The 26,766-nt window shown below is 37.3% G+C and overlaps 1 protein-coding gene across 8 annotated transcripts in view; it reads right to left on the bottom strand.

Annotated features, from left to right (window-relative positions):
• Positions 1-9,156: 9,156 nt before the first annotated feature.
• Positions 9,157-26,766, bottom strand: part of LOC308547006 (uncharacterized protein C8orf34) — a gene marked incomplete at its 3' end in the record, with an annotated part of 238,655 nt that continues 221,045 nt past the window's right edge. For 5 of the 8 annotated variants that reach the window (XM_081116587.1, XM_081116588.1, XM_081116584.1 and 2 more), the window contains 2 exons: positions 22,831-22,924; positions 11,414-11,496 (listed from right to left, as the gene is read on the bottom strand). In XM_081116587.1, the coding sequence (XP_080972713.1) occupies positions 11,414-11,496; positions 22,831-22,924 (177 nt within the window). Of the gene's footprint in view, positions 10,089-11,413; positions 11,497-22,830; positions 22,925-26,766 lie in introns of those variants that run through there. The other 3 variants (XM_081116582.1, XM_081116586.1, XM_081116583.1) reach the window with 1 other exon arrangement.

Here is a 26,766-nt window from a genome sequence, read left to right as displayed (position 1 = left end):
GAGGCTCTTCCAGGAGGGGGTGGGAAAACTGGGCTCCCACCTTGGTTTTATCAGACTACTTAGTCTTTGAAGCCAAGCCTATGTACTTACAGGCACTAAAGAAGAGGGGCTGGAATATAATGGTCACATCATTGACTTTACCATCAGACAACTGGGGTTCGAATCCTGGTTCCACCACTTCTTGGCTTTAACAATGCTTAGAGCATTTAGTTTTAATCTGCTCACTCATCAAGTGAGGAAATAATAACTAATTGATTTGCTGTGAGGGAATAAGTGAGTGAGAGCAGTGCAAGCTTCGTCTTACAGTAAGCACTGAACATGGGTAGCTATTATTATTCCTGAACATGCCAAATTAATTCTCTCCCAACATATGTTATGAAACAAATGCTTCCAGGTTACAGCGTTTTTAATCAGTAGAGGCCCCAGATTTCAGGGCGCCTGGCTGGACTCATGTGCTCATGGACATCGGAGTAGCTTTCTTAACATCCCAACCTGCTTCTTTCCTTGGTGCCCAGGTGCCCATCAGTGGCCTTGCCCCATCTACAAACAGCGGTATCCCTTGCAGCTCTGGTTCCTTGGTTTAATGTGGTTGTTTTTCATTAATATCCAAAGTATTAATATTCTTATTCATATTCTTTCATTTCTTCTTGTCATCAGTCCTTCCAATGTAAGCGGTGAGGGTATTGCCTGAAGTCTAGTTGCTGAATTTTCAAGGTGAGAAGATAAGGTAACCTCACTTCTAGGGAGGGGAAACTCTTTCTTGTAGCTTCCCCAAGAAAGAGCCCAGTTTGAGAAAATCCCCAAGGCAACTGGTTATTTTAACTGTTCTGTTTGGTTTTTTAGAACCTACTATGTACAAACACAGGACTACCCCTGGGTATACAGGGATGAGTTAGAGGTGATCGCTAGGGAAGTTTTTCAAAGCCAAATGGCTGAGACTGAACAATAATAACTAATCATAAAATAGAACAATTATAACAATACACTGTAATAAAAGTTATATAAATGTGGTGTCTCTTTCTCAGAATATCTTATGACACTGTACTTCCTTTTTCACTTCAAGGAAGCACTTTCCAGCTTCTCTTTCGCATATCTGGATTGCCAGAATCACTGCTCTTGCACTTTGGGGCTGTTATGAAGTAAAGGAAGGGTGACTTGAACACCAGCACGAAGGAGCCAGGAAAGTCCATTTGATAAATCAGATGGCTACTAAGTGACTAATGGGTGCGGAGTGCCTTCAGCATGGAGACACTGGACAAAGGGATGATTCATGCCCTGGGTGGGATGGAGTGGGACGACCCAAGATTTCATCACACTACTCAGAACAGCACACATTTGAAAATTTATGAATTGTTTATTTCTGGAATTTTCATTTAATATCTTTAGGCCATGGATGACCACGGGTAACAAACCTCAGAAAGTGAAACTGAAGAATGGGGGAATATTGTACTATTCAGAATCGTTAGGTCATCAATCTCCCCAAACTAAATTTTGTGAAGTTATAACAAAGTATTAAAGGCTTACACCCCCATCCTGGTGGACCACAGTGTAAAGGCCTGGCCTCTGGACTCTTGAGGTTCATAAACCTGCCTGGAAACCACAGTATCATCCCAGATGAGCTAACTAAGATCCTTTTTGCCTCAGTTGTCTCATTAATAAAATGGGGGTAATCATAGCACTACAGCTTAGGGCTGCTGTGAAGATTAGATGAGACAATGCACATAGAATGCTTAGGAAAGTAGCTGAAACGTGACAAGCCCTCAATACACAATTCTAACAAAAAATAGTAATTTTACAAAAATCTGTTTTGCAAAGCAAATTAAAGGTATGCTTAACTTTTGCTTGAGCAAATAGAATCTTCAAATCTCTTTCATAAGCCACATCACTGTTAACAGTAGCTCAGGTTATGTTTCTCAGCCTTCACTGTATATAACAATCATCAGGAGAGTCACAAACACTAAATATTCCAATTAATTGCTCTGCAATTGGATTCCAGCCCTGAATATTTTCTAAACTCTCTCCAAGTGGGTACAGTTAGTTTTGAGAACAACTTGGGTTAGAAGAATGACAAGTACAAGCTGGTCCTTTTCAAGTTAAGTTGGACCTGCATGCTCTAATCCAATCTTGTTTTTGTAGTGTAGCTGCTGTGGATGGTAATGGGGAGTCATAGCCAAGCAGGTTATTTTGAAAAACATGGATTACAGTGAAACTGAATCATAATTCTCTGATATATGTCCAGTCATGGGACCCTCAGAGAGCACTGAAGACCCAGGTTTCTATAGCTGACATATGTGTTTCTAAAGTCATTTTTAAGAAGATGAATAACAATAATATTGCTACTATAAAAAAATGAAAACAACTACCACTTATTTAGCACTTACTTTATCTGTTATGGACTGGACATTTGTGCCCCCCACCCAAGTTTATATGTTGAAGCTTTCCTCTCTAATGTGATAGCATTTTAGCATTTGGAGGTGGGGCCTTTGGGAGGTGATTAGGTTTTGATGATGTCATGAGGGTGGGGGCCCCAGGATGGGATTAGTGTCCTTGGATGGGATTAGTGTCCTTATAAGAAAAGGAAGAGAGACCAGAGTCCTTTCTCTCTCTCCTCCACAGGCTTAGTGAAAAGGGGCCTGCCTGCAAGCCAGGAAAAGAGCCCTCACCAGAAGCAGATTATGTTAGCACCTTAATCTTGAATTTCTAGCCTCATCTAAGTGTTGGCTATAACTATTTATAGGTAAATAAGCTCTCTAGTAAAGTGATTCATAGCACTAGATTAAGATATAGTAGGACTGAGCCTCTGTCTCACACTAATGACAAGAGTAGGGGTGTATCCATTAACTCCTCTAAGTCTCTCTGAACTGTGGTGAGAATTAAATGAGACAATGCATACAAGGTGCAGCAGAAGTCCATGCTAAGCATTGGAACCATAGCAGCAACAACATAAATATTGTACTGACACTCAGAGAGGTTGATGATATTACCTAAATCTACATGGCTTCTGAGGAATGCAGCAGGTATTGACACACATTTCTGAAGAACAAACCACATAGTCTTATTACTACAGTACACCACCCTTGCCTTTCCACTTCAACAGGTGTCTGTTTTGGCACAAGAATATGCCCTGTAATATGAAGGCTATGTATAAATATGGCTATCATTTGCAAAGATCCCCTATATAAACTTAATTTTTCAATGACTTTTATAACTGTCAGTACCAAAAGAGTTTTCCAAAGTACACAATTCTGTCTTTGGAACACAATAAACCAAAGATAGAAAGGAAGGTGAAAATGTATTAATAATGCATATTAAATGATATAATCAGTTCCATAAAACCTGGTGTTCTAAGCTCTGGTCTACCTACAAAATGTAATATCCCCTTTACTCTACTTGACAAACCTCATAGTTTTAAGAAGCCAACTCCCTTATTTTCCATCTGAAACTGATTCTATCTTGAGGTTCTAGAGTCATGTAAATCCAAAATCACAGAAGATGCATGAGATATACTCTTAAATGAAATAGCTTGCCCATTTTGCATATATATTAATACATATAAATGATGAATTCTTTGCTATAATAAAAAACATTTAGAATAAGTTGACTTGTTCTAGATGGACACTATTTTATGAATGCATCTGGTAGTTTCTTTAAAAGGATCGTGATTGGTTATATTTGCTTTAAGCTCAGAAATGTCTACAAACCTAAGTTAACATGACCTAGGACTGCATGTTTTGGAGCCATCATTTTCAGCAAGGAGAGACTTTAATCTAGTATGAGCCAAAACACTAAGTTTGACACTAAGTCATACCATGATGCAGTAGCAAATAAACATCTGACCTCTCTGTGGTAAAATCAAGATTTATTCTTCACTCATATTACCTGTCTACTCAAGGTCAGCAAGAGTTCTACTCCACATAGTCATGAACCCAAACATCTTTAAACACTGCATCTCAGTTTATAACATCCAGGCTCACTACAGCAGAAGAAAAGAGTGTGGAGAACTCACACCTCTACTAAATGCCTCAGGCTGCAAGTGCTACATGTCACTGCCACTGGTGGCCCATTGGTCAGAATTAGTCATGTAACCCTGCCTAACAGCGAAGGCCTGAGAAATCTTTCCACACCCCAGTAAGGAGAGAACTAGATAGGGTGAGCAATCTTAATGTTTATCAAAGACCCAAAGAAAGATATCTCATAATGAATTCAAACAATAAGTATATTAAGTATTTTAAAAACCTCAGTTTACAACTTATTAAGATAGATGTATATTTGTTTTCCACAATGAAACACAAATTTCTGTAGCTTGATTTAAGCCACTGATGATGTGATTCTGATTATCCTCTAAGGAAATTTTCCTGTACATGCTCATTATCTTTACCTAAAAAGTTTGGCAAAATATAGTAATAAAAAATATAGTAATAAAAATTTCCACAAGCACAAGAGTTCCCGTTTTACTCAGAATCCAGGTGGTAAACCTTGGCCAAGTCGTTCAATCAAATGCCTGTGGTTTATAAAGGTCCCTTCAGACACAGCTGTAATGTACTCACAGGCCACTGCCAAGTCTACCAGGTTAGTTGCAAGCTCTTTCAGAGGCTCCATTTTTAAACCATAGGTTGACCATTTTCCCCAAGAGTCATGTACACTCACAACCTCAAAGTCATTCCCTCCCCCTGCCATTACTGAGGCAGTTTCTGAGAGAAAATTGCTGTATTTTTCAGGCACTGGGTCATATTACCATTGTTGTCGTGCACGTAGCACTTAGGGATCTTCAGGCACATTTTAAATGATTATAATAATAGTGAGAAGAGCCGCCAAATCACAGCTCCTGCTCATTTCCAAATCCACTTATGTTGGCTCTGCAGAGATGGGTTCCATAAACATCAAAGACTCAAAAGAGACAAGAAACCACTGTAGACATTTAAAAAAACAAACAAACAGAAAGAATAGTGGTAAGAGAGCCAAGTGCAAGTTGAAAAACCAACAAACATTTCTCGTGTAGGCAAGCCACGATTTGCAGCAGGAGAACAGCTCTGTCCCTAAGACCCAGGAAGATGACTGATGCTCCCCCCTCTCCCTCAAGGGAGTGCCTCATAAACTTCAGTTCAGCAGCCGGCAATGCTTATTTTCCTTATAACCATCAAAACTATGTTTGATTAGCTTGAGAAAAAAACGGAAGATAAAAATGCTGCAGCAGGACTAATTCTTAAGCTTCTTCCTAAAGATTTCAGTTGCCTCTTCATCACTATTAAGCAAAGAAAAAGGAATTGTCAAGGTAAATGTCTCTAAACACCAATTCAAAAGACCCCAAATTGGTTGTGCCTTAGTTTTCCTTCCTAAATAAGGAAAACTCTATGTTCTCTAATCCCCCCTCCCACTCCCATATAGCTGCTTTTTACTCCATCCAGCCACAGGAAGTTTCTACAGCCTCATTAAACTAGACAACTAAAAGTTGTTCAACAAATGAGCCCATGCTTGTCTCTCCCCTAAAATCCAGCTGTGCTTACAGGAACTGGAGACCTTGAAGTGCACTGATTTTGACCTTCTGGATCCTAGAAACAGTGTGTGGGCCACCCACTCTGTCCAGTGTACATAAAATCTCTACTCTTGAAATCACTTTTTCAGTTCCTTAAGTCCTGGTGTGTTCCAGAGACTTCTATCTGCTTTTCACTGCCCTCACTCTCATTGAGTGATGCCATCTACTGTCTTAATTTCTAGCATGCTGTTTGATTATTTTAAGGATGCTGCTGCTCAAAGTCTTGAGTATCTCCTCAGTCTTTTTAAATTGCACATGTCCCCAACTGAACTCCATTCACATCCTCCCTCATTCCAAATGTATTTCCCTACCAGGTGTCTTGGCCAGAAATTCTACCATCTGCAGCTCCTCCCACACATCTTTAATCATCAGCTGTCTAAATCCCTCTTCTACTAAATGCTTCTCCATCTCTGATGTTGATTATTGGAAGTATCCTAGCCATTCTCCCGGTCTCCAGTCTTGTCCTTTTATGATCCATTTTCCACAATGAAGCAAAACATTCTTTCTAGAATGGAAATCTTACTCTTCACCTGCCCCAAACTCTTCTGTGTGTCTCACTTGCCCTGAATGTAATATATCCTATAATACCCTTAAGAGTTTCACTGCTACTAACTTCTCATCTGCATCACTGGACAGTGATGTGCATGCCCTTCGTTCCAGCAATGCTCAATTGTTCATGCCACCTGATATGCTATGCTATCCTCCTATCTGGATCTTTACACATGCTGTTCTCTCAAAGTACTCTTCAGCAACTTTCTCTATTACTATCCCTAATTTCCCTCGACTTCCCCCAGTTTCAACTGAATCACCACCTTCATTTAGGTTTCAGGTTAACCAAAACCCAAGATTTCTTATCTGGAATGTTGACTGGATGTTCCTCAGGTGTGGTTCCTTCGCATCCTGTGTTTCACTCTTAAGCTCCACAGTAAGTGACTGTTTGTCACTTGTGCCCACACCAGCCACTAGCTCTGTGAATGCAAGAACCACATCTGCCCCACTACTTCTGGTGCCCAGTTGAATGCGGTATTAGGTACATAGTGGGCATTTGAAAGACATTTGTTGAATAAGTTAGATAAAGTGAGGTGGGGGACTTGACATTCTCAGAGGCCTGTGGAGGAGCTATCATCCTCTTTTTCTAAAGAAAGGAGGTAGAGCAATAGTCATGTCATGTGACATTTCTCTTCTCTGTCTCTCAGTGAAGCCAGTAGTGACATTACATGAAGAGAGTCACAGTCCTTTCCTGTCTCTTCCCTAGAGGCTCCATCCAAGGTGAACATTTTCCTGGCCTTCCACAAATCCCAACCACAGTTAGATTTTTAAAATATTTGCCTTAATAAATCTAAATAAGCCTGTATTATTTTTTTTAACTCCTGAAAGTTTCCTAACTGGTTTTTCCATTTCCACGTTTGCCCATTCCCTGGGTTTCCTACTTCTGTCATTTTCCTCACACTGCCAGAGCGAGCTGTTTTATCTATCCACCTGACCGTGTCACTCTCCTTTCTACTGTGGAAAATATTTAGCTGCTGTCTACAGCAATGGCTCTCATCCTTGGCTATTCAACAGAATCAAGTAAAAAGCTTTTAAATAAATACTGGTGAGTGGGGTCCATCTCAAGCCAACTGCATCTTAATCTCAGAGAGTGGGGTTTAAGCATCTGTGATTCTAATAAGTGACTTGTGTTGAAGACCACAGGATGCCATATGTAATTTTTCCAAGCCCAGTTCGTGTCCACTTCTCTGTCCCATCACCAGCCGCCTCATATCACACTCTATGTGCTCCAAGAATAAATACCACTTGCTTTTCATTCTCAGCCTCATGTACCCTCGGCCCATTCAGACTCCACACTGGGTTCATTCTGTTGCTCCCACTAAGACCCTCATATTTGCCTTCATTGCTCAGTTGACTCCATCTCATCTTTAGGGAAGCAGCTGAGGCATTATCTTTTCCCATGGACCCTTCCCCACAACTCATACTCTTCCAAGTCCAGATCCCAGATGTGTTCACACCTACTCTTTTGCGCTTATAAATGTCTTCATCATTGCACCTTACCACACTTTATTTAAATCATCTGTTCATACGTATGTTTCCCCCAATAGACTGTGATGCCCCAGAGAGTAAGGGTCTGGCCTCCAAGTCCGGAAGGTCAGAGACTACCAGTCAGGGACACCCAGAGGCCATGGCATGACTTAGAGCCAAAGCCATTTGTCTACAGAGGTGATGTTAGAGTAGGGAATCTGAGGAACATTTCTAAAACCCCTTTTCCCATTGGGATTTTCAAGCCCTACCACTGTAATGACTCTGGGTCTTTGTTAAGAAATGCAAAAGAGGCAAAATGAGTAATGGGAGTCCAGATGAGTACTAACAGATTCAGATTTCATGCATAACACTTGAAATAGGAGTTAGTAAAGCAATCTAGAGAATTTCCTAATTTGGGCTCTAGTTGTGTCCTGGCTTTGGCCTCTGTCCTTGGAGTTGACAAAGAAGGGAGAGCAAAGATTGCGGAGAGTGTGTGTGTGTGTATGCGTATGTGTGTGTGCATGTGTCCTGTCTAGTTCGCATTGATGAAGAGCCTCTCCTTGGTAAAGCTCTAGCCTGGCTTCTCTGAGCCCTCTTCTTGATGAGACCTGAAACTAGGCCTATAAAAACCACAGACTCTCATACAAATGATTTCATCCACCCCAACACACCTTCATATTATAATACTTGAACAAACACTTATATAGTTTTTAATAGTTCAAAGGAGCATCCCTAGGATGAAGACTTCAGCCCCCTTAAGTTCCTGTCTGGGAAAGCTCCAGGCTGCCAAAAGAATTTACTGATTGTTCCAGCCAACACCTGATGATAGACCCTGTTCCCAGTCTCCATGGGAGGCTAGAAGTCAAACTTTGATAAGCAACAGTGGGCAAACCCAGATGAGTTTCACATGGAACAACTCCTTTCTTTTAAGAAATTTCAGGTTCCCCAACTCTGCTCAAGCCCAGGCAATTCCCCATCCCTACTCCCTCGTTCACCCTTCAGAACATCCAGTCACCTCTGCACAAGTCCAAGTTGAGTTCAGTTCACGCAGGACCCTCTTCCCTATGGCAATAGTTTACCACAGATTAAAATCTACTCTTGCCACTTCAATCAGTGTCTGGCTTTATTTGTCTTTGGTAGTATTTTTTGAAATATATACTTGATATCTTAGTAGATCTGATTCCTGTGGTTGCTGTGGCACTTAGTAGGATGACTGTCCCCAGAAACAGGTCAGTGGACAACAGAAGGACAAAAATTGACCAAGGGATGGTTGGAGGACAATATGGCTCAGATGAAGGCATGAGGGGTAACACGTTTTAAAGAAAGATTATTATGAATACGGCAAATATTTGGATCCTCAGTTAAATATTTTTGGAGAAATATTCTTCATGGTAAGGATATTTAAAAAGAGGACTGTTCTGGTCCTGTAAACTTACTCTCTTGTGTTCTCTCTGTTCTGCTGAAAAAATATATACTGTTTTCTAAGTCATTTGTTTCTACCTATAAAATACACCATTTATGAAAATTAGTCTAATGAGTTTCTATGCGCAAGAAAATGTTAATTTAAGAAAATGTGTTATTTGATTTAGGACTATGACTTCATTCATATGATCCAAATTTCTTTGTTTATTTTTTAGCCATGTTCTGGCCTTTAACATTCGTTTCTTTGACAGTTATACAGGCAGTTTTATAATTTAATCATATGCCTTAAAGGTCCATAAAGAAAACTTAGGTTAAGACAATTAAATAAAACAGACAGTTGAGATACTCAATAAATTCACTTAGATCCATTCACTTAGCATCAATGCATAACACATTCCAAAAGCAAGCATATATCAAATTTAAAATGGATATTTTTAATTGGGTTCAAAAATTGGATAAATGGTCAAACAATTTTCATTGCATATGCTTTGGGGCATGCATTTCATTCCTTATTGATTGGCTTTATTGAATTAACATATCAATCATTTGTTTTGCTAGGAGTAGGGATGATAATTGCAGAAAGGAGCAGTGGTGGAGAATATGCCTCACTGTTGCACAAAACACATGGGACAGGTCATGACACCGAACAGCTAACTCCCAGAGATACCTAAGTGGCACATTTTGGCACATGTGAGTAAGTATAATGTTTATTAATCTAAAAAAATGAGAATATTATAAAAATAGAAGAAATAGAAAACCCTAGACAAGTTAAAATACAGAAAAATTTTAAGCAAAATCTTTTGAATCAGGCAATATTTACTGTATCAAACAGCAATCTTGATAGCTGGATATAAAGTAATCTAAATCCAGGACACTAACCATGTCAAAAGGCAACAGGCATTCTGATCACCCCAGAATCCTTTGCCAGGGTTAGTATTCTCTGATTACACACTTAGGCACCCCCTGGTTACAAGATTACTTGTTTGTTATTGATATTATAAAAATAACCATTCTTTAAATGATTACACATGGTAAATAAAATTAGTACTATACATAAGGATTTGAATAATTGCAATTTTCTTAAGGACCACTTGCAACCTCTGCCTGTTTCACAGACCTGTAGGAGAGAAACAAAACAAAACAAAATAAAATGTGCTTAATGACATGTCTATGATGTAGCATATTAAAAAAAGATGTATGAACTTTATCCATTCATCTATTAATGGACAGTTAGGTTGTTTCTGTTTCTTGGCTATTATAAATAATGCTGCAATCGACATGGGGGTGCATAAGCTTTTTGAGACATTTTTGTTTGTAACCATTTAGACAGTATTGTGCAGATGTAAATATATAATTGAGTGTTTATGTGTCAGACATAACAAAAATAAATTATATTTAATATACTGTTTTGTGACTCACTTTTTTATGTAAAAATAGTATAAGAATTTTTCAACATCAGGATATATATAGATATAGATGATAGATGATAGATAGATAGATAGATAGATAGATAGATAGATAGATAGATAGATCCAGTTAATATTAGTATAAATACATGTATATGTCCAGTTAACATATGTCTCATCCTTCATAAGAGGCACACTATTTTTCATTATATAGATTGCTATAATCAACCCTCTTTTGTTAATCATTAGGTTATTTTTCATTTTTCACATGTTTTTCATATTTTATTATAAAACAGTTCCCATGTTTTCTTATAAAACATGTGCAATGAACATAATATTCTGATAACTACAGAGTGTGCATTGCACAAATTGTTTTTCAGGTGATTTATCAATATAGAATTATTGGGTCAGTGAGCAATTGGAGCAGAACAAAACTGAATGAGCTGCCAAAGGAGGTAGCATAGTTCTCATTCTATACAGAGACTGGGGGACCATTCAGTAGGGGTTGTGCAGAGAATCAGGCAGTGTTCTATTGGAAGAGAAGTAGATGGCTCTATCGTCTTTCTAATTTTGATAAGCTGTGACTCTTGAGTGCAAAGAACAAACTCAACCTTTGCTTCTCTCTGTGACATACTTGAGAGAAGATACTGTGAACTGTTCATCTTTATATATTCAGTTCACAGCCTCATGTCCATGGATCTGAAATTGTTTTGAGATGCTGTATCTCCAGGAGATATTTAATGGCGCCATAGAGTCCCTGGTCTGCACGTGGGGGAATCTGTTTTCATCTCACATATATTTAGAGGTGATTTACTTGCCAAGAAGAAGGGGTTCAAAACCCCAGTCCCAGGTCCTCAGTGAATACAGACTCAGTGAGGAGCCTGAGGTCCGTGGAATATCACGAAAAGAAGGAAACTTTGTGCAGAATACTTGGAGGCAAATCTTTTTCTCATTATAGATCCTGAAGACATCTATTTTTAAAAACCTGAACTTTGAGCAGTTGTAGGACAGTACCCAAAATTACCTGACATTGATATTAAGTGCCCTGAGCAAACATACCAGAGTAGACGAGAGTAGGACAAGAAGAGCACGGAACACAAAGGAGAAGGTCAGTAGAACCTGCACAATGAAAGAAAGAGAGATAACATGCTGGACCAGGAAACAGGTCTATTAAACAGAATTCCCCAGGGGTATAACCAACTTCTAGTAAAGGTTAATTGAAATTAATATCAAAACTACATTTATACTATAGAGTGAGCTGCAATTATATATGTTAACTGTCTAATAGTGGTTGTACTTTCACTTCATAATTGGGTCATTTTCAATTTAAACTTTTGTTGATTTTTAAATAAAACCCAGTGCAAAATGCCCCTCTGGATAGTGTTATGAATACACATGTGGGTTGCAGGTAGACACTATCTAAATCCAAGTCATAATTCTTATGTTCAGCATAGGTTAGCAGGAAAGTGATACATTACAGACTCTCACCTTAACATAGCTTATTCAGGATTGGATATATACATGCCACAGTACTGTGATGCTATGATATTTGTAATTTCATGTCATCATCACAAAGTTATTATGAGATTTACATGAAGTAGTGCATATACATACATATACACTATATCTATAACATTGTTTGCTAAATGTAACTCCCCTGAACACATCCCTGAGGCAGGAAAGCAATGTCTAAGTTTAAAATCATGAGCAAATAAAAGAGAATAAAAGCTGATGAAATAAAGGAATCAATAAACACAAAATATATTAAAGTCTCTTAAAAGCCCTACAATTTTGAAAAAACAAAACTATTTAACCTGATATTTATCAAAGTGATTTGATAATAGACTTTTATGTAACACACTTTTTAAAATTCTATAGACATCCATTGGTAGGTACTGCTTCTTATATAGGTGACCTTAAACCAGTTAGTATTGCTCAGGATCCTCCACTGAGGATGGTTATCTGGGAAATGCCTTTGGAAGTCTCAATAAGTAATGGGCATTTGACAGTTTTACAGTATTCAAACTTAGATAAATAGGAACTACAAAGAACATTTGGATTGAAGGTGGTGATTGTATATGGAAAGTGGGTATAAAGCTGGAGAACTTGGTATATTTTTAGAAATCTTACACATGGAAGGATTTTGGAATAAAAAAATGATGCATTCACATTTGGGTGTTCCTTACCACCCAAAGATATTAAAGGTGCTGGCAAGAGACCAGTTGAATTACTGCTCTATATTAGTGGTTTTCCAATTTTAAGGGTATCAGAATTGCCTGGAGAGCTTTTTAAAGCACAGATGCCATGGGCTCCCCTATTAGAGTTTCTGACTTAAGTAAGTGTGGGGTGGAGCCCAAGGAAACTGTACTTCTACAAGTTCCCAAGATACTGCTGGTTTATGGATGACACCTTGAGTATTAATGTTCTATGTAGCATAGTATTTAGGGTGAAAGATGAAGCCAGCTGTGGCCTGACATACTTGAAGAAAAAGGAGTAGCGAAGTGTCAGGGTACCAAACGAAATCAAAGTGTAGGGTTAGTAGGAAATAGAGAATCTTAAGGGCTGGAGATTTGGGACAGAGAGTAAATTATCATCATCTAAAATTTTAGAGTTATCTAAAATATATCATATTTGACAAGGAAAAAAATACATTGCCATAAAAGACTGCTAAATTTGAGAGAGCCAAGGAATGATAATGGTAGGACATTGGATAAGTCACCCAACTGGCAGTTAAAATGTCCTAATAAGAGTTGTGGTAGAGAGAAAAACAATGAAACGAATGTAAGCACTCCACATGAAAGAACAGAAGTGATGTTAGGATTATAGTGACAAGGACAGAAACGGGATAGCAGGACAAATAACATGAGCCTAAAAAAAACACAAGAATTTCAAGTAGACTGTTAATGCTTTCTCATGGTGCAAGCACCATATCAAGACACATGACAATTGAAAGAAAGAGCAGCTTCCCTGGTGAAGGCTAAAAGGGAAGCCATGTCTTCTAGAAGAACCCATTTCAAATAAGGCGAAAAAAAGGGGGGGGGGTCTGGAGAGTGTTCTTTAAATAGCATTGAAGGACAATTGGTTTGCAAATCAAATTCCAGTTGCACAGTCGCCAGGGAAAGTTCTGGGAAATATATCAATGGTGGTTAAGGATACAAAACATGAGATGATTGTATTTTGACAGGGCAGTGGGGCAAGGCAGAGTGGCCAAGGGTAACAGGAATAAAAGACAGATCTAACGGAGCTCAAGTTTCTGACTTGAACTTGGGCATAACATTAGTCTTATATGGCAGCTTATGTGTCCAGCCTCACGTGGCTTCCCTCTGGGAAGCAGGGCTAAATAGAAGGGGACAGCCCTTTATTTCCCAGGCTCCTGGAAATGTGAGCAGTGAAGCAACTTTGTCGGGGGGAAGACAAAGCAAGTGAGAGAGGAGCCGTGAACTCCAGCAATAAAGGTCGTTTGTTTGCACATTAGAACCCTCTTCTTTCCTTCTCCAATGCTGTAGGTACAGGCTTATTCGGTGACAAACAGCAACACAGCCCACCCGAGGCAACACATCACAAATGCGTGAGCAGGGACTGATGTAAAGTCTGCGTTAAAGCACCATGCTCACTGCAACTGAGCCACCGTTACACAGATGAGTGACACCGGGAACATCTGAACCGTCGCTGAGCATATCACGCGTGGCTGTGTGTACCAATAAACCACTTATTACATAACTTCGTCCATGTTTCTAATCACAGCTTCCCTAAACAATCAGAAGATGGGGACATGGCTCTTCACTTCTCCAGCGATCTTCAAATGTCACTTTGCCAATTTGAACTAAATTTAATCATTCATTCATTCAATTAATTTAGTAAATATTATTAAGTAAACAGTGAATGCATAAATATTTATGAAATAAATGTGTATTAAAGACTTACAATGTAAAATATGAATATTAAGCCTAAATTTTCCCTAGTAAGTTAATTTTTAGAATTAAATATGTGGAAGCAATTAATAAATTATAAAGCCTATATAACTAGTGGAAATTTTCTTAAAATTATTTTGAATGTTAACAAATGGATAATCCTTTCTGTCCTGATATGAAGGAGAAAGTCACATAGAATTTATATTTAGGAATATTAAAAAAAACTAAGTTTTTGGTCTGAAGAATGTTTAATTACACTAAAGTTGATACAGAGTTTTAGGATCTTTAGTCAATATTTCATAACAAGTCATTTTGAAGAAATTTGGCAGCATGCATTGAACAGTTGTTCTATTTTAAATAGCTTATTATGGGATTGAAAACATGCTTAATGTAATCACTAAATGTTATTTATTTTATTCTGTCAAAATTTTAATTTTTGTGTTTATCAAATATGCCTCCTTTAATTTTCTGGATGACTTTGCCTGTAGATAATAATTTGGAGCACAGTGTAAATACAACTAAATCAAGTTGAAGTTATATTAAAAGCAGATTTCCAACCCAAATGTATTACTGCTTGTTTCTTTATATGTCGCTTTTCCTGTTTTCATGTTTCATAGTATTTTCTTTATGATACAAACTCTTTCCATGCTCAGTGAAGTAATTCCTCTCTTGATACTATCTATATGCACAGTCTCCCCACCTTCCCTCTTCTTTTAGCTTCTAGAGAAGGGATGACATTTCGAAGTGGAACATTTGACCTCGGATTAAGTTAGAATGTAAATTGCACTTATTAATTGTGTATCCTTGGGAAAGGATATTTAACAAACCTGAGATTGTAAAATCAGAGTACTATCACTCACACATTAAGTTGTCACAGGGATAAAAGGAGACACTAAAAAAACTTAATAAATGTCAGTCTTCTCCCATTTCCTCCTCTTTTAGAGACACATGTGTTTCTATATATAACCTTAAAATGTCAATTACTCATAATAGGCTTTAAGGGGAAGTGGAATTCTATAATTCTAAATATAGCCCCCACATTGACTTTGTAGTTCTGTTTTATATTAGGCTATGCGATGATTTTCCCAATTTATTATTAAATTAATATCTATTAGAATATATGCTAATTATCTCTCTGTGAGAAAGGCTTATTATACCACATTTTTGAAGTTCTGTGCTTAGAACATTGATTTCCCCCCCCTTTTAGTTTAAGAAAGGTAAGTACTTAAGTCTGAAGTAGGAGGAAAGAGGAGAATGAAATAATAAGGTAGGTTGGGATCAGTGACAGAGTGGCGGCAGGTGCCCCAGTTGGAAGGCGTGAGATGAGCTCATACAGCCTGGAGGCTGTGAGAGCACCGCATGCAATGGTGATATCACCCATGAGCCTGCCCAGGGGAGAGGTCACTCTTTTTGCCCCAAATTAGGAATAAATAATCTTCTCTCCTCTGAAGTGCCACGGTATACTAGAGGCAACAAGCTGAATGCAAAAGCCATAGAATAATTAAGAAAAATGAGCTTAGGCTTTACAAATGAAAAGATAAATTTTTCCTAGTAAGTAAAAGGCAGAAAGTATTTTGCAAAGGATGTTGGAGGAGGGCATTCTCCTTCATTCTCATGTAGTTTAATGTACCTGATAGTTAAAATCTGGGAACTGAGCAAACATAGGTTCACGAGTGTGAGCCCTTTCTCTGCAAGCACTAGCCTGAGGACCACAGGGAAGCAGCAGGAACTTCACTGAGTCTCCTGACTCCCAGGTTTCCCCCTCTCTATCATAGCTTCTAGAAAAGGAAGTTAGCCTCACACTGACATAATTAAATGATATGTATATGCTCACATATAAAAGTGAGTCCATTAATTAACTACAGTGAGAACCTAACAACTGTCTGGGAACCAATTCCAAGCAGGAGTAAGAACACAATGTCATTAATAAAAACCTTAGCAAAGGTAAGTAGGAGCCTAATAAGAAGTGAGAGACTGAAGTCCTTATGGGATAGAAGATAAACTAAATATTATCATTAACCTTTTTACATAAATATAATCTATATTACATGTTATATGCTAAGTGAAAAAGTAAGAACTTAGAATTAACTAATATTTACCAAGCACATGCTATGTATCTGACACTATGTTTGGCACATATGAAAGCAATAAAAAAAATAAGTCTTTTATTACCCTATAAAAACAAAATGCAATAATCTGAAAATGTGTTAATTATGCCCACATTTGTTGAAATATATTGAAGTGAGAAATTAATAATTTAGGAATTGTTGGGTAAATTGTTCAGATAGAGCATTCTACTACAAATACGTAAAATGTTTTTAAAAGCATATGAGAAGGCATCAGAGACCTTTCAAAACAATAAAGTATTAAATAGCCAATATACAGGAGAATAAGAAAATAAACAGAAATCTTGAAAATGGAATTTGGAGACATGCTTCCTCTAAAGGTACCTGTCAGTTACAGAAGACAATCCTGAGAGGCTGACAACCAAAAGAGAGATTTCAAAAAGCTCCAAGGCTGGCAGGACAAGCACTGGACCCCCAGTGTTACTGAGGAAGGTGACCAAATAAACTCCCTAGCACCACTGTAGGAGTAAGACCAACATGGAAATATGGCAGCCCTCTCGACAAATAAAGCCCAACTTAAAAACTCAATTTATTGTTTAATTCCAAATCATCTAGAATTGCTGGTATCCCAATACTTCTTTCAGAAGCAAAGTAAAATCTTCTCTTGGAAGAAGCTAACATCATCCTAGACCCAAATTATCTTTGCAATTTTTCATATGCACTTTCAATACTTAATAAGAAATAAGCAGGCATACATGGTGACAAGACTATGTGATCAAAAACCAAGAGACAACAATAGAGATTAGAAACACATACAAGGAGTAAGATGATGAAGACCAAAAAATAATAATAATTTAGGAAAGATATGGAAGATTTGAACAACACAACTACCAACTCTACTTATTGAACACAAAGAAAACTCCACCCAACAACCATGAAATACACGCCACTCATTTTTTTCAAGCACTAGGTGCTTCTAAATATTTGTTTAAAACTGGCTATACATTGGATCATTAAAAAGTCTCAACACATTTCCAATGATTTAAACCATACATGCAGAGCTTGGTTTTTGACCAGAGTGAACACAGGATGAAAATAAAGCTGGACTTAGAGAAAACATTTAAACCTTAAGCCTATATAACAGAAAAGAATAAAAGCTAAAAATCTGCAAAGCAAACATCCATCTTGTTCTACATATTTTCTACCTATATCTCTATTTCTTAGTATATATTCAAAACAAAATACCCTACAACAAATATTATACTTAATGGTCCAATACTGAGAGCTTTCCTTTTTAGATCAGGAATGAGACCAGCATTCCCACTATAACCAAAATATTCTAAACTTTAGTGTTCAAAATGCATTATTATATGGCTAAACATACAGAAAACAAATATGTTGATTTTTCTAGATCCATAAACATGATTGTTCTAAGGTGATAATCTGACCATTGGGGCATATGGAACTTACTGGAGAATCTTAACTAAGTTCCTGCTTTCAGACAAAAATGTCCAGGTCTGTTTAATTTGTGCAGGTGAAGTGGATCGATGTTGGAAAACAAGCCCTGGAAATCATGGAGTGATTCGGCTGGTGTGAACTTGCTCAAGTTCCTGCAGTAACTTGAAAATCCATAGAGAATAAGCAAACAGGCTTTACTAGTATCCAGCCAATACATTCTTCTCATTTGTGAAAGATATACTATTCCATCTGATATAAGGCTGCCCTATAAGGTAAATCCATCAAAGTTAAAGAATAAACTAGATTTCCCTTCAGTTAGTGTTCATTGTTCTATTTTGTAATTGTAGTCACACCTAGAGCAAATGTAAGAATATTTTTAAGACAAATAAAAAGTATTCGGTAAAAGTATTAAAAGCATGTGTTATTCATTCATACTTGTGATTTTTTAAAAAATATCAAAAAATTGGACCATGTATCCAACTTTTAATTTTAAAGAATTCAACTCCATATAATAATCCAGCGATTTTCAACCTTTTTCATCTCATAGCACACACACACACACAATAGGTATAATTTTTTTTCACTCACACCAGACAGCTATTGTTGTGTTGGCTGTTGTCATTTTTTATTTGACAACCTAAGGGAAAGGGTGTCAGTGCCCCTGACTAAATAGTCAGGTACATTGCACATTTTAAAAATTCTTGAGGCACATATTTGAAAATCGCTGCTCTAATTCAAAGAATTTTGTACTCCTAAATAGCAGTTCGGCTGTCTTGTTGTTTAAACACAGTCTTCTCTGATACTTGTTATGAAATTTTATGACTACTATTGCATGTGACAAGGAAATTTTAATAAACAAAGCAGGTAGTCTGAAGCATGCAACTTTATATTGCTGAGCAACCTGACCCATTTTCCCATTTCACTTAATAATAGTTTAGTTTGTGAGATTATGTTTTATATGTCATTAAATGCTACCCTTTAAATTTTTTCTAGGAGGGCAGAAATCAATTGAACCATTCATAATATCAGAATTTTACCACAGACATGGGAAACATTTCAAAGTAAGAATGTCACATGAATAATTCAGAGGCATTTGGCCTCTAGAAATTGCAAAAATTATATTTATAACCAAAAAATAATTCTTTAAAACCAGTATTACAAAGAAAAATTGCAATTTGAAATTAGAATGTTTTTCTTCTAACAGATAATTAACAGTAGTTATTAACTTACTTTTATATTTATTGATTAAAGATAAATCCTTAAATATTTATGATGATAATAGTTACCAAACATGCAAATGTTGATATGCCTAATTTCAAGGATTTATTGCCTGGCGCCAATTCAGAGGCCCTGAAATTCTTAGAATTTTTCTGAATACTCAGGTGATTGAATATGCAAAGTAAGATTTAAAATTATCAAGATTTATTTGGCCTTCAAAAATAACTACAGTTTGCCAGAAATTTGTGTCTCTTTTACTTTGAGATCTCGTATTTCTAGTTATCTTTGTGGTATTTTGGTTGAATTAATATTACTGTTTTATTCTTTGTTGTTTCCAGCGTGTGTATGTCTTTTCTCTACAAATACATGTGCTGTGTGAGATAAACCAGTCGACTTTAAAAAAATTTTATTGATTAGCAAGAGAGAGAGAAACATTGTTCAGTTGCCTCCCACATATGCCCCCACCGGGAATTGAGCTCGAAACCTGCCTATGTGCCCTGACCAGGAATCGAACCCACCACCTTTTGGTATACGGGCCATGACACTCTGACCAACTGAGTCACACAGGCCAGGGCAACCAGTTGACTTTTAAATAAGAACAAAATATCTAAGTCCTGTCTCACTTATCTCCTGAGGTATATAGTCCCTATTTCTGAGGCCACAACCTAATACTATTAAATCCTGAGAGTTACAAGTCTCATGAAGCCCTGACACCTCTCTGACCTAATTGGCTATTAACTTATTTTGGTCTTTATGCTTTCTACAGTCCACTGTCTTCCAACACACCTCTTCTACTCCTTCATTTGAGAGTGTGTTAGTGCCTTATCTTTTGTCTGCCTCAAGCATTGCACAAATACAAGTGTTGGGAGGCCACCTGGAAAGAAAGAGCCTGGTGTTCTGCTCAGGAGAAGCAAGGTTTTTCTTCAAGGTGAAAAGTCTGGCCATGTCCTGGGTAGATAGCAGAAACCTATAGCCCCATACTATCCCAAGCGTGTTGACTCTCAAGAGTGACAGCATAGGCTGTGTCACCCCCTGGGGTGAGAGGAATGAAGGGAGGTCGTGAGTGAAGTATAAAGCAATGAGGGTAAACATCACTGGGCCCGAACAAGAGCCCTTGGTTCTGCTCCTCCCTTGGCTAATAACTAGGGGATATGAACAAGCCTACAATTGTTTGGAGCATTAATTTCTTTTTCACTAAATGGAAAGAATTAATATTGAGAGGATTAGATTAGATTAGACTAGCATTTCCTAAAATCTCAGAACACTTGTTCTTTCAGCATTCTGCAAATTATAGCATTTTGAAAATAGGAATTAATAGGCATTCTTCAAAAACTGCTCAAGTAGCCCTGGCCAGTGTGGCTCAGTGGGGTGGGGCATCGTTCCATGCACTGAAAGATTGCAGGTTTGATTCCCTGTCAGAGGCAATCAATAGATGTATGTCTCTGTCTCTGTCTCTGTCTCTGTCTCTGGAATCAATGAGAACATGTCCCCGGGTGAAGATTAAAACAAAATAAAGTAACTCAGGGAGATAAAAACAAAGCAAACCCTGGGGTAAACATAGTCAAGCAGATCTTGTTACTGTAGGACTGCTCAGTGGCTTTAGTATGTAAATATTTTAGAAAATACTATATAGTATCTTTTTAAGTCAACAATGGAGAATATTTTCTCTCATTTTAAGCCAGGATGCTGATTACACTTCATCTGTCCATTTAAAATTGTACAGCTGCTTTGCTCCCCTTGAAAAGTTGGTATAGCAATGTTACGTCTTACAATTGAGAGTCTCTCATATATAATATGTAGAATTTCCCAAAATGAATTTTACTATAAAAAATTTTTGTATAGCTTTTCATGAAATTAGGACTCAAAGAAGCAGATATTGTCTGGTTCTATAGCTCATTACAAAGATACCATACTCCCACTCCCCTAAAAAGAGAAAACTAGGCTCATGAATTCAAGAACAGGAGGGGAGGAGCACTCCTGGAATGGGAGTGCAGGGATCTCCAAAAATCTGTTCCTCTATAAGAGCAATGAGAACACTAGCAAAAATCACTTGGAAACTTTCTACCATGATAATTTTATCTCAGGGGAAATTAGAAAATTTCATAAAATTATTTAGGTATAAATTATAGGAAACTGAGTCAAGAAACAGGTGTTAACGTTGGAATGATGGATCTTGTCCTTTACTGCATTCATAAATTTTAAATAAATGAGCCTCTAGTTATTTTCAAGACTTAAAACTGATTGGAGACATATGGATTGGAGTAAAAAGAAATAAGTCTAAATTTGGACTTGGACACTATTAATTCTTTCAAATTTGGGAGATTCTCTTTTCCTCAACCACTTTACTTAGGATTCCTAGCAGTAAAGATCTTCCAAAACACTCTTATTTTTGTACCTGCTTAAAGCACAGTCTGCTTTCTGAGTTTTCATAGTATTTTTCTACAGAAGGTGTTGTTTCCTTCCCATAGAATCTGTAAAATGTCACTGTATTATTCACTATATTTCTGAATGTGCCATCTAAGGGACACTTGGGCGCTCTGCCTCCTCCTCTCACCTGAGCACTCTGACTCCTAGGTCCCTTCTCCTGGCTGTGCCCCCTCCTGGCCATGTGAGCTTTCAAAATGCTTTTGAACCTGGAAGAGGAATTTCTTGGAACCCCCGGGTATAGAATCATAATGCTACCTGTGTAACACACTAGGTATCTCCGATGACTATGGCTCAGGAGAATTGTTAATTAATCACTTCACACCAATGATCACAAGTATTACATTATCACTTACAATCTTTATTTTTCTCTGCTGGCTACGATTGGTAAAAAAAAAAAGTAAATTTTGATAGTTATTATTTTTAAAATTGATGTTTTTTCTATATAATTCAGACACTAACCTCTCATCTAGAATGCTGAACCCATACATCTAACAATATCAGCACAGCCCTGGAGAGCATACACCAAGTCATGCCAAATTATAGTAACCCGTTCTTTGTTATGATTATAATCCAGCCACTTAAATCAAGAGCTATAGATTCTGTCTTAAGTACTGTAGTACTAATTTGTTTTGTGAACTTAGAACAGTTTCTATAGACAGTCAAGCCTTGAACAACATGAGTTTGAACTGCACAGGTCCACTTATGCGGGGGTTTTTCAGTAAATACTGTAAAAGTATTTTCTCTTATGATTTTCTTAATAACATTTTCTCTTATTTAGTTTACTTTATTGTAAAAATACAACCTTTAATACATATAACATACAAAATAGGTGTTAATCGGCTGTTAAAGCTATTGGTAAGGCATGTAGTCAACACTAGGCTATTAGTAAAGTTTTGGAGGAGTCAAAAATTATATGCAAATTTTCAACCACACAGGGGCTGACGCCCCTAATCCCTGAGTTGTTTAAGGGCTAACTCTATATTTTTACTCATTTAGCTAATAATTTCATATATAAAATGAACTGATCCTAACATACTTTGATTTTTAAAAAAATACAAGTTATCATTGATCTAATTTTGTATTTATAGTAGATCACATTCCAAATGGACATTTTATATTAGTATTCAAGAAGAATTCCTCCTTTTAAGGTACTGTACCTGTTTTCAGAAAGATAGTTTATGGTCCTCTGCAACACAATTATGACCTCATTGAATCAAGATCTATATGCCTGAAGTATAGCTTATCTTTGCATGTTTTCCCTAATCAAGTCTGAATTTTGCAGACTTCGTTTGATGTTATGAAAGGGGTACACCTTCACTGTAGATTTTCTCTGGCTAAAAGCAATTTGTCAATAAATTGTAGGTTCTACTCACGTTTCTCTTGTTCTCCTTCCACTCCTTCACTTTCTGTGTCACTTGGCAAAATCCAGGGTTGGTGAACCACCTGCAATTGCTTTAAAGATTCATCCTGCCAAAGAAAAATTTCATGTCAGATTAAACTCTTAGAATAAACGTGAATACCAAAATGGGTGAATCCATTAGCCTCCATGAATTAAATGTCCAGCAAACCCCAATGAAAATATCCTTAAAACAGAGGAGAGTTCTAAGTTTAAATTCATTTTCATGTCATAGGCATGCCACAAACTCTAAACTCTTTTTATTTTGCATTTTCCTTTTAATAAGATTTAATGTCTTAATAAGAAAAATATCGTGACCATGCTCCTTCCTGAGTTAACATATTTGTGAAAATGTTGGCACTTGTTCTTGGACATAATAATAGAATATTCAATATAAAATTGCACAAATAGCCCCTCTTTGTCATCAAGGCTTCACATCCCCTTAATGAGAATAAAGTTTAGTAGGACTTAGAGAACATTCTCAACTTCACCCTGCAGGACTGCTTCACTACCTCCTTCCTCTTCTCACTTTCCTTATTTTTATTATTATAGTTCTCACGTTTTTCTTTGCTGCTCCGTGCCTTCTGTCACTAACCTAGAACAGACCCGCATAATCTGCCATCCCAACTGCAGTAATAGCCCACTGTGAAGTTTTCTAGGATCAAGTTCCATATGCTCCCTATTTCTTCCCACCAGTTCCCTGCCAAAGTGGGTTTTCCAAAATGCCAAACCCTTGTTCTCTCCTTGATGGCCTCCTCCCTATTCCAAGGCTATGACCTAAACTCAAGGCCCTTCAAGAGCCATAGTTGGCCCACTTGATCTGCCCTAATCCCATCTCCAATCACCTCAACTGACACTGCTTCTCCAGCTATAATTAAGTGGTAGCTCCTCAATTTTGTCATTCTGCCTGTCTGCCAAGATGTTTTCACATGTTACGCATCCTGCCTCGAATGCTCTAAACTTATTTATCTGTCTCAAACATGAACATTCCTTCAGATTCTGGTGTCATCTCTATTGCCTCCCCTGATCCTCCAAGACAGAGTTACTCCCCTATTCCTGCATGTGCCTATTGCACCAATAGAACAATTACTATATATAGTAATTGTCCTTTCATATCTTCCTGCCTCAAAAATAATGTGGAAAGTCCCTGAGGACATGGATAACTTTTCACCTGTGTGTTTCCAGCATCTATTATATAGTACCTGGCAAAAAATAGATATCCACTCAGTAAACATTTGTGCAGGAGGAAGTAAAGAAGAAAAAAGGGGAGAGGGTGAAGGGTAGAAAGGAAGGAGAAAGGGGGGATGGACCCCATTTAGAATAAAATATAACAATTTCAAATTCATTGAATCATGATTCAAGAAAATATTTTCAAGCAGATTTTGAAAATTAAAAACACAAAATCAATATGACCTGTCAATTCACTCCTTTTCCTCTCAAATTCATTCATCATCCTCCTCCTCTTTTAATGATCTTTTCCTCCAATTTGAGATAGTTTGCTTTATTTTGCTTAGGTAAATACCAGCAAGGTAAAAATAAAGGCTCACATAGTCAGATGAGTATTAGGCATATCAGGGTGGTCATTTAGCATATAAATGTCTAACCACTATGCTGTACACATGAAACTAATATAATATTTTATGCCTACTGTAACTGGAAATAAATTTTAAAAATAAAGGCTCACAAATCCTGATCTCTAAGAAACACAACATCAGCAAACATTAAATGTTTAACTGTACTCTGTTTTAAAAAAATTCCTTATGGGCCTGGCCAGGTAGCTCAGTTGGTTGGAGTGTCATCCCAGTGTGCCAAGGTTCTGTGTTCAATTCTCAGTCAGGTACTTACAAGAATCAAACAATGGATGCATAAATAATTGGAACAACACATCAACCTCTCTCTCTATTTCTCCCTTCTTCTCTCTCTCCAATCAATCAATCAATCAATCAATCAATTCCTTTATGAGAGAAATACCTTATCTGCCATTCCTTGATTATAATGGCTACTTCTGGAGATGCTTAGGCCCAATCTAGAGTTTCAAAAAGGCACAATTTTCCAAGGGTTTTGGAAGGGGTTAGGGAGTTGAATAGTAAAGCATGGGGAACTTTTAGGGAGGTGAAACTATTCTGTATGGTATTTTAATGGTAAACACAAGACATTAAACATTTGTCAAAATCCATAGAACTTCACAGCATAGAGGGAATGTTAATGATTGCAAATGAAAAAACAAATTAGAAGGTCGGAGGACCACAGGATGAAAGGCAAAATACTAAAAAATAATCTAAATGCATTACAAATGTATGAAACACTCACTGGAGGGGGTGGGAGAGTAAGTTGCTGACCTGAGTAACTGAAAATGAGTGGAGTCTGTAAGACCAAAAGCAAAAGGAACTGTACATAAGAACTGTACTGTAGTTGATTACTTATTTTCTATGGGCCTACACGTTAATTCTAAAAACACTACACACACACACAGACACACACACATATATAGTATAAACTCCCACTCTAAATATATTACAAGTAAACAAGGCAAGAATGATCCAGGTGTAATGTATTAGAGTTGGCAGCAGAGAGGACTTAAACACAATGACACCACAATAGCAATGAACACAACTACCACCAGGTCTAATTCGTAATACCATTTTTCAATAAAAGAACCATATTCTTGGAGAAATAACTGATTCTTGGACTGAAGCAGGAAATATACAAGACATGTAGAGCATCTGGTAGTGCCAGAAAGAAAATGCTAACACACACACACACACACACACACACACACAAATGAGGATCTATCAAAGGGATAAAGAAAGCCAACAGAAAAATCTCTCAGTGGCCAAATCTAGAACAATTTGAGCAAGAAAAATAAATAAGATAGCATTAGGTTATAGCTCAAAGTATAAAATAAATATATCTGAGTCCATTCTGGTAAAAATAAATGACTGAACAAATAAATGAACGGATCAACATGCCGTGCAGGAAGATTTCAAATATTTATGGAGACACTCCTTTCTTAAGGAAGTGGAGAGAAATTTCCCTCTTCTTAAGTGTGGCCTGTATTTAGCAACTTTCTTCCAAAGAATCCAGAGTGGAAAGGGAAAGCAAAAAGAGAACTAACTGTACAATGGAGAAACTTGAGAACCTTAATCACACTACCTAAAGCCAGGTGATTAAGGTCAACATCAACAGCAATAATTCCTATTGACAGTATGTTCTTCTGATAGGATGGGATGTAAGTAAAATTTTACATCTATGGTTTTCCTCCCCAAAACACATTCTCCCCGTCTAAACATAAGGAAAATATTGCACAAATCTCAATTAAGGGATGATCAATAAAATCTATGACCAGCACTCTTCGAGACTACTATGGTCATTAAACACAAAGAAAGTCTGAGAAATGGTCACAACCAAGAAGCGCCTAAGGAGCCATAACTACGAATGTAACATGATATCTTGGATGGGGACTTAGGACAGGAAAGGGACATGAGGGAAAAAATTTATCAATTATTGGATTTATCAATTAGTTGGTCTTGGAGTGTTTACTAAAGAAGCAGCATAAATGTGAGAAATGTTAGATGTAATATTCCCTAACAGTATAGAGGATAGCAGAAGTCAATTCTCAAAAATTTTCATGAAACAGACAAAAAAATCACATTCCTCAGTTTTTAAAAAATAGAACATGTAGTCTCTAAAGTTTGAAGAACTATGAAAGGTACTCATTTTGGTTTTATAAGGTAAAAATCAAATAGCTACCCTGGCTGGCACGGCTCAATGGTTTGAGCAGTGGCCTGCATACCGAAAAATCGTAGGTTCAATTCCCGGTCATGGGCATGGAACCTGGGTTGCGGGTCCCTGGCGTGCATATGGGAAGCAGCCATTGATGTGACTCTTTCACATCAATGTTTCTCTCTCTCTC

Source organism: Miniopterus schreibersii (genome assembly GCF_964146895.1).
Source record: "Miniopterus schreibersii genome assembly, chromosome: 17".
NCBI classification, from domain to species: Eukaryota; Metazoa; Chordata; class Mammalia; order Chiroptera; family Miniopteridae; genus Miniopterus; species Miniopterus schreibersii.
Note: the sequence above shows the minus strand (reverse complement) of the source record. Positions and strands in the feature narration are given on the sequence as shown.